This window comes from Nematolebias whitei, chromosome 19 (assembly GCF_014905685.2).
Source record: "Nematolebias whitei isolate Nwh7 chromosome 19, NemWhi1, whole genome shotgun sequence".
Lineage (NCBI taxonomy): Eukaryota > Metazoa > Chordata > Actinopteri > Cyprinodontiformes > Rivulidae > Nematolebias > Nematolebias whitei.
Genome location: NC_056516.1, coordinates 28,408,183 through 28,425,113, shown reverse-complemented (window position 1 = coordinate 28,425,113; position 16,931 = coordinate 28,408,183). Strand labels below are relative to the sequence as shown.

Sequence of the window (16,931 nt, the reverse complement as noted above, 5' to 3'; positions counted from 1 at the left end):
GATAAATGCACCGGATTAACCTACATTTAGCTTCAAAATCCACCACAAGTACTCATTTGTTCCTGTCTGGACCCAGTTCAGGGGCTCACCTTGATTTACCTCCAGAACAAACTGAACTAGGTGAACTTTCTGCATTTCTCCATGATGTTTTCAGCTCAGATATTTCTGATTTGTTGTTGTACTGCTTGCACATTTCTATGATGGTGTAATTTAGTGGAGAAACAAGTTAGCTCGAGTTATTTTTCTGGGTTTCTCCAGGATCTTTACAAAATATTCCTGTATTTTCTTTATTTTATTATTATTCAGGTCGGCTCTTTCACAATCTTTAATTAAAAGGTTTTCTATTAGGATTTCTTGTTTTTTGCAGAAGGAACGTTAATTTTGAGGTTTAATTTTTTGGGGGCTTGTGGGTGACATCAAAACATCCGAGTACCATCCAGGGGTGTCAAACCCACTAAAATGGGGCCAAATTTAAAACATTTTTCAAATTAAGGGCCGGTTTCAGAATCTACATTAACTGAAGTTATATACCCAGCATCTTTTCATGGTTGCAGGTTCCTCAATAAGAGTTTGATTGGTCTCATTTGATGTACTCTGTTGCACTTTTGACACCATAATCAAAGATTACTTACTGTTAAAAAAAAAGTAATTAAAGTATTTTACATTTAAAATGTCATCTTGGGGGCCAGATAAGATGTCAACGAGGGCCACATTTGGCCCCCGGGCCTTGAGTTTGACACATATGCCATAAACTATCAAAGTTCATGCTCAATAATCCAGGTAGCAAATCCAACAAAGTTCAATCAGGTCATCTCGACGCTTTCTTTTTTGTTGTTGTTGAGACGTCTTGCATCCAGAGGACTTCATCAGCCCTTTCATCAGAAGGCCTTTGGATGAAGGACGAAATATCTCAACAAAAAAAATAATCCGTTCAGATGAACTGACTGAACTATGTTGGATTTTTTTACCTGGATTATTGAGCATGAGCTTTGATGTTTGGAACCACTGGCTATGGCTGCCTCAGAGGAGTTGATGGGGGAGAGGGCGGGCCCCAGAAACCATCTTATCACCAGTAAACTGGTTGGTCCCCTATGTGAGTGTGCTGCTTGTGGGACTCAGTTTGTTGTGGCTCCTTGGACTGACGAAGACCTTTTGGATGAAGGACGAAACATCTCAACAAAAAAAGAAACCGTCCAGATGACCTGACTGAACTTTGTTGGACCTTAAACTATGTTTTTACAGGACCTCCAGGTGGATTTCACTGATTCTCATTAATAACTCATTAGAAAACGCATCCTATCATGGAAAAAATAAGCAACTTCATCTGTTGATGTACTTCATGTTTTCATACACTTCTAAGCATCAAGCACAATAAAAAAAACACACAAAATGAAAAGCTGTGCATCTTGCTTGCCTGTCTTACAGATTTTTAGGTGCAGTGTAATTTTCAAATCTTGACTATCAGGAACAGGGTCCTCATTCCTGCGTATTCCCAATGGTGGAGGAGCTTTTGGTCTTTCTCTACTTTATATTCAAGATGCACAAAAATGCAAATGAAATGCAGTACCTCGAGGCTGCTAAAGCTACTGTATACAGATAGGCTTGCAGTGCTGCATGCTTATCTTTGCATCGCTGAAGCTCTGATTTGTAACGCAATCCACAACATTAAATTGTCAATACGGTGTTTGTTAACCCTGCGTTTGAGGTATTTCAAACTCGCATTCTTGCTTATTTGTTGACAAAGTTGGTTAGTTGTAGCAGTTATCAACGAATTGTTGTCTGCTGTGAAAATAAATCCTCTTTGCTTTAAAAAGAAAACCGTTTTCAACAAGGTTAAGGTCCTGTTTATGCAATGCGTAAAAGTAAAACCATAACATTTCTGTTCTACTAGAAAGTTCGTCTACTCGACAACAGCAATCGTTTTCTCTGAATGCAAAGCTTTTTGAATTTAGGACTCAAAGCGGACGTTTTTGGTAATGCCCAGCATTGTTTCAAGAGAAATCTCAACTTACTCAGACGCATTATGAACAGTGTGTGTGTGTAAACCAATAACGGTAACAATGGCCGATAGCAGAGTGCTGTTTGTGCTGCTCACTCTTTGTAATTTGTCAGAGCGTCAAACATCAAACATTTATCCTCTACACCATATCTTGGGTCAGCAGAGACACATTACTCACATTCTACTAATACTTTATATCTAGACATATGCACATGTAGTTGCTATTTTGAATATACCTGTAACTATTTTCATGCGCGTTGTTGAATTACAAAAATTACGGCACCATCTAAAATAACCTGGTATAAAAACTACAGTGGATTCAACATCTTTTTGTTGTCTCTTCTAAATGGTGATTGGGATCACAGCATTATCGACGGAACGTGTAACTCTATCACAATTGACCTCAGAAAGTCTATAATGTTTCCAGGAGGTTGTTCACATGTAAACAAGGCTTAAGAGAGTACAGTAGTCCCTTGCTTATCACGGGGGATCCATACCCTGAAGCCCCGCGATAAGTGAAAAATCGCCAAGTAGGAATAGTAATACAAATAGTAGTTAGTAGTTTATTTTAGTATTTATATATTAAGACATTTTAAACACTTCCCACACTCTTGCAATAGTCTAAACAATGTTTCTGAACGCTCTAAAAGAGCACAGTATGTCGTGATTTCAGCTCCCTGCCTCCTCTGCTCTTTACCACCTGCAAGCGCTCTTGGCCACGCCCACTTCTTCACTCTGCATTAAGAACAGCTGATCAGCTGCAGCCGTGTGGGCTGTACAAAGGTGCAGGAGGTGCTAAATAATTTAAAATAATTTATTTTAAATAAAAATTCCATGCAATCAGCCAATTGTGTGCCATGTCCAATCTTATTTTGTAAAACCGCGATAGAGCCAGTCCATGATAAATGAACCGCAAAGTAGCGAGGGACTACTGTACTCTAAATTTACTAATGAGACTCAAATGATCCACTTAAAGAAAGTTTCATGAAATAAAAGATGAAACCGGATTAAAAATATACTTTTGCCACAAAGACAACTGATTATCTCTTCTGTATGATTTCCCTTGAGCCTTTTCAGACCTTAGAAGGGGGTAAAACCTTTTTTTATACAAGGGGCCAAAATTAAACATCTGATCAAGAGGTGTCCTAGTAAAAAAAATACGCTGAAATTACAGGAGTAAACACAAAAGGATAGCACAGACAAAACAGTAACATGGAGAGCAGGAGAGGGGGACCCATCTCTTCCTCTCAGTTCAAACAGAATAACTTGAGGTTCAAACTTTATTTTATTGGCTCCAAAGTTGACAAATTACCACATGAGCTCTGCATCAAATCTGTTTCGTTTGAAATGAATGCACAACAGAGACGGTTCCTCTCACCTGTGTCCAGCGGCTGCAGGGAAGCAGGAAAAGATGGAGTGAGGTGACCACGCTGGTCTTAGAGCCTGGCATGATTGTTCAACCTGCTGCCACATGAATGATAGAAAGTAGTGGATACTGAATAAGTCACACTGTATCTATACTAATTTGTGTAAAACCAGCTGAAAACCACAACATTTTGCTTTATTTAACTAATGTCTTGTCTTTATTTTTTATGTTTTAATATTTTCCATTGTTACAGTTGTGTAGTGATAGGCTTTCATGATACATTCAGTTCTTTTTTAAATGAATGAGCGTGTACTGCTACACCGTTTCTAGCTCCATTCTTCCTGTGGCAGGTCTGCAGCAATCTAATATGGGCATGGTGTGTGTGTGTGCTTATATTTCTGTGGATGTGTGTGTGTGTGTAAATTGCAGAGCAGTGCAGGAGGCCTGTATTTATAGAAACACTTGACTACTCTGAGATCATGCAGGAGCAGTCCACTTTATTGCACTGATTTTCTGCTGTAAGTTTTTTTTTTTTGTGTGTGTGTTGTTTTTCCAACCGTCAGTTTATTGCTTTTTTTATTTTTTAATCTATACGCTGTATTTCTTCAGTGGTCTGTTTCAGTGTGATTTATTCCAGTCAGGCTGAAATGGAGAAAACTAGAGAAGAATCTGGACGGTAACAAAGCCTGCAGTCTTGTGTCAGTAGATTGCAGTCTGCAGTGACTCATGATGAGTGAAATAAGTGAGGGTGCTCACTGCTGACATATACAATGTGTGGAGGCATGTTGTAGAGAGCCTGAATAAGTATGTCATGAGGAATTCATAATACCTAATGAGGTAATTCGTCTTGAGAAAAGCACCACTCTGCAGTTTGTTTCCTTTGCAGTTTGACTACTTTTCTGGCAAACAGAAGGCTTTTTCTCTCCAACTGATTGCCTACTTTAACAACTATGTAAATATTTGTGTCCATGAGGAGGTCAGCAGCTCTGTGCAAAGCTGCTCCTACTGTTTACACACTTATCTCGCAACGGGGAAAAGGAACAAGAAGGAACTGTTGAGCTGAGCCACTGGTTTTATTTGTTTTGGATGTATGTGTAATATAGTGAGGGTCTGTGTTTATTCATAATTTCATTTACAGTACCAGCTAAAACTCTGCAAACAGATTTGTTATCGCCCGCCGCTGAAAGGCAAAGGCGGACATGAATGTTTTTTCGCCTGTATCTGTGTGTTCACTTCCCTGTCTGTTAGTAAAATATCTCTTGAACCACTACAACTTGCAGAAAGTAATCATCTGACGCAAGATGTCTGCTACAGTCAACCAACCTTAAAAAAACAATAAAAACTCAGTTTTACCGATGGTGACCTGAAATTTAGTGTGGTAATGTCTGAGATTGATCTCCAATACATATTCTGAGCTCTCACAGATTGTGCAAGATCTTTATTTAAATTGTTGCCATCAACTATTTTGAGTTAATTAAGTTACTTAGTCTGTTAGCTAACTATTTCTTACACCACTGGACATATTTTAATAAGTATTTTGTGGAATAATCAGTGGATAAACTACTACAACTGATTAACTTATGACATTTAAATTTCAAGATGGCCACTATAGAAAACAAACAAAAAAATGGCTATAATTCAGTTTTCCAGACATTGCACAACATTTTGGTGTAGTTGTAGCCAAGAGTCATTAACAACACATGTTCAAAGTGCTGCTCATTGATCTTTGCTTAAAATTTTAGCATTAAATGTCATAGTCAACTCCGTTTGTCTGTTAGCAAAATATCAATCCATCTATAACTGATTAACTTTTGGAGTTAGTTCATTTGTGTTTGTCTGTAAATGAGTATTCGAGTCCAATTTTCGGATGTTTTATGTGAGTGTTATGGTATAAGCTCTAAATGTATTAATTCAGCGTCTATCCATCATGCAGGGGAACCTTAATCCCCTGCATGACTCATTTCTGGATGTGGCTTTGGTTCTAAAGGAAAAGGTGTGTGTGTGTGTGTTGGGTGTTTAGAGATAGGAAGCTAAATGAACATCCATTCCCTTTTTGCTTCTGGACTGCGTTCAGGAAGCCGACCCCCATGCCCCTCGGTGCACACACATTTTTTAGAGCACTTATTGTACATCCTAAAACACACTGCGTCCCTCAGGAGCTGAAAAGGAAAACGCCTTCTTCCTCTCAAAAACAGCAACACTGCTCAAACTTTTTTCTCGTGTTTGTGTGTGAGCTGTGTGCGTCTTTTTGCAAGATAGTTTACGTTCCGCTCTACTGCAATGGTGAAGTGCTTACTTAAGATAACTTGGATAAACATTGTGTTTGCCTTGTCAGTTGAGGATATCATTTTACTTCTTAAAATTTGGATGTGCCAAATCAGGGAAAACGTAGTTGGTTGTGTGTGTCTGAGACTGATTTATGCAATATGATGTCCCAGGATGTAGATTTGCAAAGAAAAGGTTACATGTTTGTTTTTTAACGTAGCATTATTGTTTATGTCTGAATAGACTAGAATGTCTGAGTATGTCTATGAAATAATTTGATGTGCATTTTAATATTTATTACTGGAAAAAGTGCACTAATATAAAGTAATCAGGCCTATTTTGGAGTGGTTGGTACCAGAGTATTAAACTCCATCTGCTGCTGACATTAAAACAGCAAAAGCATTTGACGATCATAAATGGCTTAGAGATGTGTTTGCACTCTATGCACTCCAGTCATAGCTATTCTTTCTGAAGTGAAGGCTAAAAGTAATGCACATCTGATCCAAACTCAGCTAAAATACACAAAAGATTGTTGTGTGTTACAATAACTTCACACAAAGCTTACTTTCTGAAGGTATATCCTAATATTCTATATCTCTGAATACATTTTGCAAAACAGCTGCTGCTATGTTTATGATGCAGCTTTCCAAAAATAAAGTTGCAACCACATGTTATTACACAAAAAAAGTATGTTTGCTGTCTTGAAATTATGACAAAGCATTAGATTTAAACACTTTTAATTTGTTTTCTTTAATTGTTTCATTGAGGTAGTTACCAGCCACACTGGTTTGTGTGTTGGCAGCAAATATCTAAGCAGGAATGTCCCAATTCATTCTTGCATGTTTTCAGTATTTTCGTTTGATTTTGTTGTTAAAAATAACAACAATAGAAACAATTTTACCAGTTTCCTTATTGAATAATAAAGCTATAGCCCATTCCAAGAAAATATGTTGCGTATTTTTAATAAATCTAAAGTAAATAAGAGATTTATTTGAAATGCTCTATTGCAGAAAAAACCTAGAACCAAACTTGGACTTTGCATGAGCAGATTCACCACATGAAATAACTGAATCAATAACAAAACTTAATGATCTGGACAAACCCAAATCAAACCGTTTGCCTTTCATTCAATAAAGTTAGAGACTGATAAATTTCACAAATGTCACCAAGTCATAGACCTGAAGTTTTAAATTCCAGTAGTTACTTAATAAGTGCAGCTGTTAATAATAACAAATTGTTTAGATAATTGATTGTCAGCTATGATTATGATTAATATTTTTACTTGAAAGGAGACGATGCTTATAAATTAAGCCATGGGTTAGTGCACATGTTATCGACACACTGACCTCAGGTCTGTTCGGCTTTGTGACCTTACATCAGCAGCTGAGTTTTGCTTCAAAACACTCCTGTCAGGGTGTCTGTGTTTGTGGTTGCACACGAATGAATACATGTGCAATGCATTAGTGTTGTCAGGTTACCAGAAATTTGCTACAATGGAAGGAAATTACATCACTTTTGATATCCTTGTCTATTTTGGGGGGGGCTTACATGCACAAGGGCAAATCCAGACATATACACACCACCTTCTGTCAAGCAGGCCACTATAAAGATATGTTTGTGAAATATGTTTATTAAGAAGCCGTTCACATTCCTTGACCAGAATGACTCAAGAAATTAATGATGGTTCTCATGGTTTCTCCCTTTTCATTGGGCAGTGATTAAACGTGATTAAACTGCCGTCAGAAAAGTGTAATTAACCACTGATGTTGTAAATAATTTGGCCCTTGTACTCTTTGTGTGTGTGTGTGTGTGTGTGTGTGTGTGTGTGTGTGTGTGTGTGTGTGTGTGTGTGTGTGTGTGTGTGTGTGTGTGTGTGTGAATGTTCTGTGAACAGTCAGTGTAATTACATTAGATGAGTCAGAGAGGCAGGGAGAAAGAAGTTATTGTTAGTCGTTGTCATATGGACAGACAGAAGAGATGTGGGAGAAGAAAAAAAATCAAAAGTAAAGAGATTTTTTGTTTGTTTGTATGCATAAACGTAGAAAAACACATCATTATCTGCTCAACAGGAACCACTTTATTTTTTAATTTGCGTTTTCTGCAAGATGTTTAAATTCACATTTTTATACAGGAAATAGCCTTGTTTATAGGTTTTTCTTACCCCCTACTGTGCTTGGCCTTTTGTTCAGCTGTTCACTGGTTGCAATATTCTAGGGTAAGACTCAGACAGTACTTTATTCAAATAATAAAAAAGGGGGTGTTTTGTGCTACAATGGTTAAAGACCGGGGGTGTAATGGGTTTTCCATATCTGACTTCTGGAAGGAGGTTCCTTACAGCCAATATGATATTTTGATTATGGAGCAAAAAATACCTCCCCACTTTTTTTCTAGATCATTCACTGTCCTTAAAATTACATCTGTGTTTCACATGCATTTGTAAAAGTGTTTCCAAATTATACAGGCTTCCAATATTTCTCTTATCTGTGCCTGCTTGTCTGCTCCGTTCTTCAGCTTGTGTTTAGGCAGGAAAAGTCTGAAAAACTTCCTCACAGATGTCTTAATCACTAAAATGCCCTTGAGTGAGGAGACCGTCCATGCCAGACATGAAATAAAGGCTTATGCAAAGGTGTTTATTTTCAAGAAAGATTCATTTAGGCGTTCATCACATGCTATCCGATTAGCATTAGAAGTAGGTTGGTTTGTTCACCTTGTATCAGCTGATGCAGGTGAAGAATCAGAAGCTTTTTTCCACACATTGTCTGTCCTCATGTTTCTGCTGTCAACATCATGCAGCTATGCAAACACTTTTGTCCAGTTTAAACTTCCACAAAATGTGAACATGCACAAACTGTTTTCTCAGGCAAAAAAAAGAAAAGAAAAGAAAAACAATTAAAACAAGGCAAACACAAGTGTCTACTTAGCTAGTTGTTTGATCTCATAAGGTGCTTTCACAAAACACCTCAGTCTAGATGCCTTCTGGTTGCCTCTGTGTCATATTTTTAATAGACCTAGGCAGCGAGGGGGGGGTCAAAGCCAACCTACCCTTGATTCGCTTTCGTGCTGCTAAAGGCCCCGACATACTTGGACGTACTTCATTTCGTGGAGGTCCGCGCATACTCGAGGGGGACTCAACGCGGACTTGAAGCCGACGTCCGCCGGACACGTCCGCACAAAGATAAATTTTTATGACTGTGTATTCGGAGTTGCACAATAAACTGCTTGGCAACGGTGTTCACATCGAACTATTTTGTATGCGGCACCAAGCAACAAGTCGCAAGGATGCGACTGCTGCTCTCTGTGCAGCGCTGACAGGTGTGCGATGGCTGCTCTGGTGGTGAAGAAATAGGGCTAAGCACCCAACTAGCTCATCGAACTTGCTAGAATCCGTTCGAAAATATTCTAAATGTTTCTCACTGTCCATTGTCTTCATGTCCCACCTTCTTTTGTTTTGTTTTTATGCCAAGAGGCAAGCGATCTCTTCCTCCTTTTCCGTCGACGCCTTGACTGAAATTGTGAGAAATGAAGGAATTTGTCATGAGAGAATTAAAATCTGTACGCTTTAGTATGAAGTTTCAACCGTCTGCGGACAGTATATGTGGAGTCCGCGTGGATCACGGAGTACGCACAGTTGGGGGACTTAAGTAGGGCTGGACGATATGGCCAATACTTTTATCACAATATATTTTTTTAAATTTCGGTCAAAAACGATATAATTCCGATATCGATATAAACAACATAAAAGCCTCAGAAAAAACTGTGCAAACTGTACAGATAAATTAATCTTCGCCTTTTATTTGTATTTAGCCTTCAAAAAAAGTGAAATCACCGTCAAATAAACATAAAACTCTCAACTTTGTCAATATTAATAGTTTTAACTTTAAACAACAACATAACCTAAACTTGCTGCATGTGTTTCTCTTTTGATACATCTGGGGGTGTTTGTTTTAGGGACACGTTGGCTCAAACTTTTATTGTGCTTCATCTTTTGACTCTCAGCATATTTTATAGAGTAGAAACTCTTCAGATGGTGGAACAAGTTAGGTGTGTTCCCACCGCTAGTTGGAATGACTTTCAGGTACATTTTGCAGCACAAACCTGCAGTTTATCGGATCTTAGAAAGCTGAACCACTTCCAAACTGCCAAATTATTCTTTCCTCTCTTATCAATTATGTCATCTGCTTTCTCTTCGCTTGTGAAAGCTTGTTCAGTCATTTTCTGACTGTCATGGGCACTCATTTTGAAGGGAAAACTTAACGCGCGTTGGAGATTTGCCTAGCCTGATACCACTAACGCCTCCTGGACTCAAGCTCTGCGTAACATCTACATCACTACGCACTTACGTAGTTGTGTCGCACCTTTTTCTGTTCGGGTTGAAACTGAAGTGGCCGCTTCAACACAAACAGAAAAAGAAATGTGTCAGTGAAACGCTGTAATCGTATCGAAATATTGAAAATGTGCTTAAAACTCATATCACCGTTATTGAATAAAAGTATATTGTGACATATATCAATATCAAATTATTGTCCAGCCCTAGCCTTAAGCGAGGTAGTAACAGAGCCAAAATGGCAGACATGTGAAAAGGTTAGCCAGTTTTGCAGTTCGTGTGATCAAATGATGTGCAACAACACAGTTGGGTCAAACGACAACAAACATATTTATTATAAATGGAAATTTGATGACACAGCATTTTTGCAGTTAGTTAAAAAAAAAAATTAGAATTGCTAAACTGAATTTGTCATGTTTTGAAAACGATACAGGTGAGATCCGTCACACATTTTAAGCATTACTCTTCACGTCAACTCGGCTGAGTTCTGCTCCACTCCTCCTTTGGTTCTGTGATGCTTGCTTGCATTTTTGAACGCTCACGTCTGTGTGGGACGTGGCCGGCTTTGTGAATAGTCGTAGGCAGCATAAAGAATGACTGGTCATTTTGCATAGCTGTTTTGTGAAAGAGCCTCTAGATTTGTCTCTGCAGTTCTACAAACAAGCTGCACCCACACATAACAACTAAAGAAGTCAAAGTCATAATATCTTGGAGACACAAAGATCAGGGGTGAAACACCTGGATACAAGCCATACGTATGACATCACGCTCACAGAGGCTGGTCTGCTCACATAAACCAGTGTGGCTGAGGTCAGATACGGGTAAAATGCCCCAGTGTCTGTCTGTGTGTCAACGTCTGCATGTCTGGCTGTGTGATTAGTCACCAGCAGGATCACTCGTGCAACAAAGCTTCATTGATGAATTGTTTGGTGGCTTTCTGTTTGTACCATGGCCGCTTCTGCCTTTCTCATTATCTGGTTAAAGGTTGTCACAGGTGGATAAGTTATACATACTAAAAAATCAGCTGATTTTGTTTCATATTACTGATGATCAATGATTCATAGCTAGACTTCACCAGGAACTGAACAAGCTGCATTGAATTGATGAAACTGGTAACGTGTGTCAAATTTAGTCCATTTTAATAGACGTTATTCATGCTGATCATCTTTTTCATTTCCTTTTTATTTTAAAATAACTTGTTTTTAAATCATTATATATTGATGACACATCCACTAGGGGGTGGTGTTAGTGCACTTCATGAAACGGGGATTCTCACATTCAGAGTTTAGACTAACCTTCTAAATGAGAGTCAGACGTGTGTGCGTGTGTGTATTTGTGTGACATCTTGGCCTACTAATCCAGTGGCCCAATAATCTGCTTTCCTTCTGAGCATTTCTCATCATGTCTGGCTGCCTGTTTGTTTGCTTTTGTGTGTGTGAATGAAGGAGAAGTTCACTCTGACACAGAAACGTCCAGTGTGAGCAGCAGGAATCTACTGCTATTTTTGAGTAAATTACCATGCTGCATACCTGACGCACAACTCTTATCAAGTCTCATATCTGAGAAATGAATAAGATTTTTATTTACTGAAACTTAAATTATACTTTAAACATTAATGTGGTCATATGGAAGATTTGTGAGTACTCAATTATGTGCACCAGTTTAAGCAATCACACATTGAAGTGTAAACACAATAATTTTCATTAATCCTATTTGGAGATTATTTTGTGGCACATTGTCATTTTAGATAATTTTTAGTAATATTTGTCAAAAGCAGGGGTCTGCAACCTGCGGCTCTGGAGCCACATGTGGCTCGTTGGTCCCTCTGCAGCGGTTCTTTCAAGCGTTGATCAAAACTAACTTTAAAATGAATTTTATTGGTTCTTATAACAACAAAAAGGTCGAGAATCTTAGCAGGCATTAAACAAAATAAAGTGCCATGTGTTGTCATCATTGTATGTTCCCATACAAAGATGAAATTGGCTCTCTGCATTTAACCCGTCCCACCTGGGATGCACCCAGGTGGAGCAGTGGGCAGCTATGTAAGCGCCCGGGGAGCAATTCGGGATTGGGTGTCCTACTCAGAGACACCATGGGGTGTGCAATGACCGGGGGTCGAGCACAGAGCCTTCGGGTCCTGAGTCAGCTGCCCTGCCCCTACACCATCTCGGCCCCTATTCTGGCTCCGTACACATTTAATTTAGTGAACAAAGGGGCAGAAATGGCTCTTAATTGTAAAGGTTGCAGACCCCTGGTCTAAAGTAAAAGTACTGTTTTTGTTTCTCTGCCCATATGGTGAGTAAACTGCTCTGTCTTAAAGAACGATGTGTAAAGCCAGTGGAGTAGAGCTTACTCGCCGAGCTGCATCCAATTCAGTTACAGTATAATTGGATTAAATGTGTAAAGTCAGTGGCGGGCGGGTATTCCACTTGTCTCCTGTCTTTTTGTTGCTCAGAAGATGGATGATTTCTGTTGAACTGCATCGAGTTGAGAACATTACTTTCTGACTAATTGAGTGTCTCCTCAGGGCTTTATTTGTGTCTGTGAGACAGAATGGCCAAAGGCAACATGACAACACCCACACTTAATGTTTAAATAGCTCCCATTCATCTCATGCTATTTCCACATATCTTCCTATACTCCATCTCTATTTTCTAGATATTTTAATCAGTATTTTCTAATTTTTTTCCCTGGTTTGTTTTTCACTTCTCTCAGTTGTTGCACCATTCGTTTCCTTTCCTTCCTTACTCCTCTTCTGTCTCTTGTACATCTGGCTCCTACTCTGCCTGTCCATCATGCTCCTGAGGGACAAAGCCACTTCCCCTCCTCCCTTCCCCCCACTTATTATTATTTTTTTTTTACCCCTTTTCTCTCTTTCATCTCCCTCCCCCTTTCATGCTCGCAGCCTGCCCACGGCTCCTCTCGCCTCCCTCTTCCCTGTGCTCTCGCTGCTCGTGCTGCTGTGTATCTGTGTCAGTCGTAGTACAAGCAGTAGTTGTACAAAGAGAAGGAGGAAGGAACTGAGCTGTGAACTTAAGTGGACATCCCTCATCATTACCGAGTTGGCTAGCAGAAGGCTAGCTCCAACCACTGAAGCCTGGGATTTTATCTTTTTTTTTTAAAATTTATTATTATTTCTCTTTAAGAAAAGGATTAGACATCTCTTTATAAATGGAAGGTCTTTACCATGGTAAGATATTTTTTTAAACATCACCATAGATTTAGTGGCTGGTTGATGATGGGCAGTTTTCATGTGTAAACAATCTACTGTAAAGGTAAATTAATCATAAAATTCACATAAAGTTAACACAAAAGCAAACCATTTCTATTCTGTAATGATGTGAATAGTTTAGTCATTTAGTGAGATTAGTGTTATTAACAAGGAGGAAGAAGAGACTTGCAAACTTTAAATTTACCAGTAAGTAATATTAGCGTATTAGATTGTTGGTCATTTTGATTACTCTAATTCATTGTTTATAAAATATTAAGCAAATATATCAACTCTAAATGTTTTGTGGTTTGTTTCTTTTGTAAATTTATAATGATATATTATGGTTTGTTTCCTTTTTCCTGGTCCCTAGTTTGTTTCTATTGCTCTTGTTTGCTGCCTCCCCCTCACCTGGTGCTTATTTCTTTATCATCACACCTATCTCGCGCATTTAAATTATTCTCTTTGTGTTTCAACTCCAGGTTTTTTATTTCCCACTTGGCAGGTTTTATTTTATTTCTTTATTTATTTATTTTGTCAGCGTATCTCTCTGTTTAGAGCAGTTTTCTGCCACTTCTGGTCCTGCTTAGTTTCGTTCCTGCCTCTGCAACACCCTTGGTTTTGTTAAAGATTAAAAACAATTTTTTGGGGGGATGCTCACTACCTTCCTGCATCCTCTTCAACTTAGATTGTGTCAGCCTCATTATGGTCTCTTGAGACGATATTTTGCTTTATGAAAGCACTTTTGCCTTTATCTAAACATTTTAAAATCTGGTTGTATTCTGATTTATCATCCATCTACTTGTTTGTATTTGTACAATGATGTCCAGTCCATCTACCGTGTATTTTCATTCAACCTTTATTTAGACATATAATGTTAAAAAAAAATGTATAAAAACGATGGGGGCGTTTGCTCCTTACAAGGCTTTGATTTGAAGCGAGCATGTGCATTTCAGGGGTATAATACTCTGGGACTCAGGATGTGTGAGGGACAGATGATAGTTGGAGTCAGTCAAATTAGTGGGTTGTGTTAGAATCCAGCAGTGCAACCTCAGATGGTGCGTTTCCCACGTGGCTCTGTAATGTGTATGTGTCAGTGTGTCAATATTATTTGAATCAAACAAACAACCCTCAGTGGTGTTTGATTTATTGGTTATGCTCTCCGTATTTCAGCGAGTTTAATTAAGTTTGATCTTCGATCATATTTCCACGAGAATCTTCTAAACATTTGGCATAACTTGTAACTCTCTTCTTTCTTATAGATGAAGAAACATGCTAAGAGCTCTACATCTTTACCTGAAATGCATTAAAGTAATTCAACTAGAACTCCTTCAGAGTTGGTGCAGATCTTCAGATTGCCGTTTCAATGTAATGAAAGGGGAAGCTCAAATTAAATTGCTTTAATCCTCATGGTACATTGTACCACAAACATGTGTGGCTTTGTAATCTTAAAAAAAAAAAAAAAAATCCCCTGTTCCAACTGTTCTTTTTGATTTGGAGAAAAAAATCTTCATAAAATAAAAAAAATATTGCATTTTCTCAAAGAGCTCAAATTCTGTGTGTACTCAGTTTTATAGTTAGTTATGGTTTTTATTGAAAGTATAAATCTAGCAGCATATATTAATTTATTATATCTCAGAATTCATTTTAAGCCTCCCAGCAGCTTCCAAGTTTGCTCTCATGTAAGATGAAACAATCATTACATTTTTAATGTTACATTTGACTTTCCTCTCACTCAAACGGCGTTTCCAGCTTGTGGGCAAATGTAAATTTGGACTTAAATCCACAACTAGGCCTGTCGTGATAGCCAATAAATGAATTAATCACATGATAAATAAAAATGATCAACCTCATTTTCATTTATCCGCTTTATTGTTTCTTCGTGTCTCTTTTTCTTCTGAAGACACTGGATAACAAAAGGCTCAACTCCGGTGCTCTTCACTGACCCCCTCCCTTTATCTTTTCTCTTTAAAATCTGTTTTAATCATCCAAAATCGCATTTTTGGATAGTTAAAATCAGCTAAGCTGAGAAGCTAAGCTAACAGGCCGACCTCAGGAAAAACCTCTTGTCTTGTCGAAGCTCCAAAATTCACGGTTGAAACCTGTGCTTTTGTGTAAAATGTTGTTTTCTCTGCAAAAAGAAGCTGAGAACTTTACTAATTTTTTTTAGTAAAAGCTTTGTGTGACAAATGCTATGCAAAAGAGCTCAAACCACACTGAGCGTCCGCCATTTTGAGAACCACAAAAAAAGGAGATACAGCCCATGTCGCATCAAGTTGCCTCCTTCCCATTTTTCTTAACAGACATGCTGCTCGCTCCCTCACTATCTATCCTCGGGTTCAAACACTCTTATACTGCCATCCGGTGGTCGAAAAAAGGTACTATGCTCAAAACAAATTAACCATTTCTTCTTAAATTTTACAATAATTACTAATTATTTGCCAAATTTCAAACAATATTGTCGTTTATCGCAATAATTTCTGAGACAATAAATCGCTTAGCAAAATTTGTTATGGTGACAGGCCTATCCACAACTACACTCTTCCAGTTCATTTTGTTAAATTAAGTCAAAATAAAAAGGTACCAATTTCATTTTAAAATATTTAAAAACACCATCAGTTCTCAGCCCTAAATCTGTTGCTTTGAATTATGCATGATGCATCTGGTCGGAGTGATATATTAACACGCGCGGAGCCTGAATAGGCCCGTTAGCATTATCGCTGCACCTGAACGATGCACACTTGAGTGAATGTCTGTGCCGTTCGCAGCGTGTGTGCTTTTGCCAGATAACAGTGTATGAGCAGTCAGGCGTTTTTCTGACCTTATTATGTTGTGTGCATGTAGGACTTACCTGGAGGGTATGCCTCTTCATGTGTGTGTGTTCGAAGTGTGGCCAGTGCATTTAATTTAGCATGTGGCAGATGTTGAATAATTGTTTGATATACTGATATCCTGAGATAAACACACCTGTGCTTTCATCTCAACACATAGCATGAGCAGATGAACAACAGAACTGCAGGATGTTGTGTTTGTGTGTGTGTGTGTGTGTGTGTGTGTGTAGAGGCAGGTGTGTTTGGTGCCTCAAGTGTTTTGTTGTTGCTTCATAAGACTGCACGCTCCAGTAGCACTACATTGTCAAGTGGCTCACATACACACTGGCAGACACACACACGTGTAAGTGTGTGTGCCAGCTCAGCTTAAAGGTTAACCATTAGGCTCAGGGCAACAAGGCGAAACAGCTGATCTCTTCTCTTCGCCTACATCTGTTCCTTCTGTCTCATCTGCTCACAGTCCAGTTTGTTTCAGCAGCCTGTGAAACATGTAAAATATTATTAACTTTAACCAGAATTGGTTTATTTTTTCACTTATAAAAGCTCTTATTTGTTAAGCTTACTTTTCTATTGAATTTCCAAATTGAATTTTATCCAACGTCTGATCTGAAACCAGGAGTTTAGACACCAAATTTTTGCAGTCTGGTAATTATTCTGTATAATTGCAGTTTTTAAAAAGGCTATGGCAGCATGTAATTATGCACAGCTTGATGGACTGGTGTTTGTGTAAGTCTTGGTGCTTACATTTGTTTGTAAAAGCAGCTGTTTCTCTCTTTTTATATTTTATCCATCCATTGTCTTTACCAGCTTCTACATATCCAGCCGTCACTGTGAGAGGTGGGGGACACCCTAGACAGGTCTCCAGTCCATCACAGGGACACTTATGCCCCGTTTCCACTGTCACAGAGCGGATCAGATCAGTTCGGGTTGGTTCAGAT

General features: G+C 38.5%; 1 protein-coding gene across 1 annotated transcript in view; it reads left to right on the top strand.

Annotated features, from left to right (window-relative positions):
- Window positions 1–13,059: 13,059 nt before the first annotated feature.
- The window catches only part of ptk2aa (protein tyrosine kinase 2aa), a 58,348-nt gene continuing 54,476 nt past the window's right edge, over window positions 13,060–16,931 (top strand). Inside the window, exon 1 of the mRNA XM_037693550.1 lies at window positions 13,060–13,144. Within this exon, the coding sequence (XP_037549478.1) occupies window positions 13,126–13,144 (19 nt within the window). The 5' untranslated portion in view covers window positions 13,060–13,125. The remainder of the gene's footprint in view (window positions 13,145–16,931) is intronic.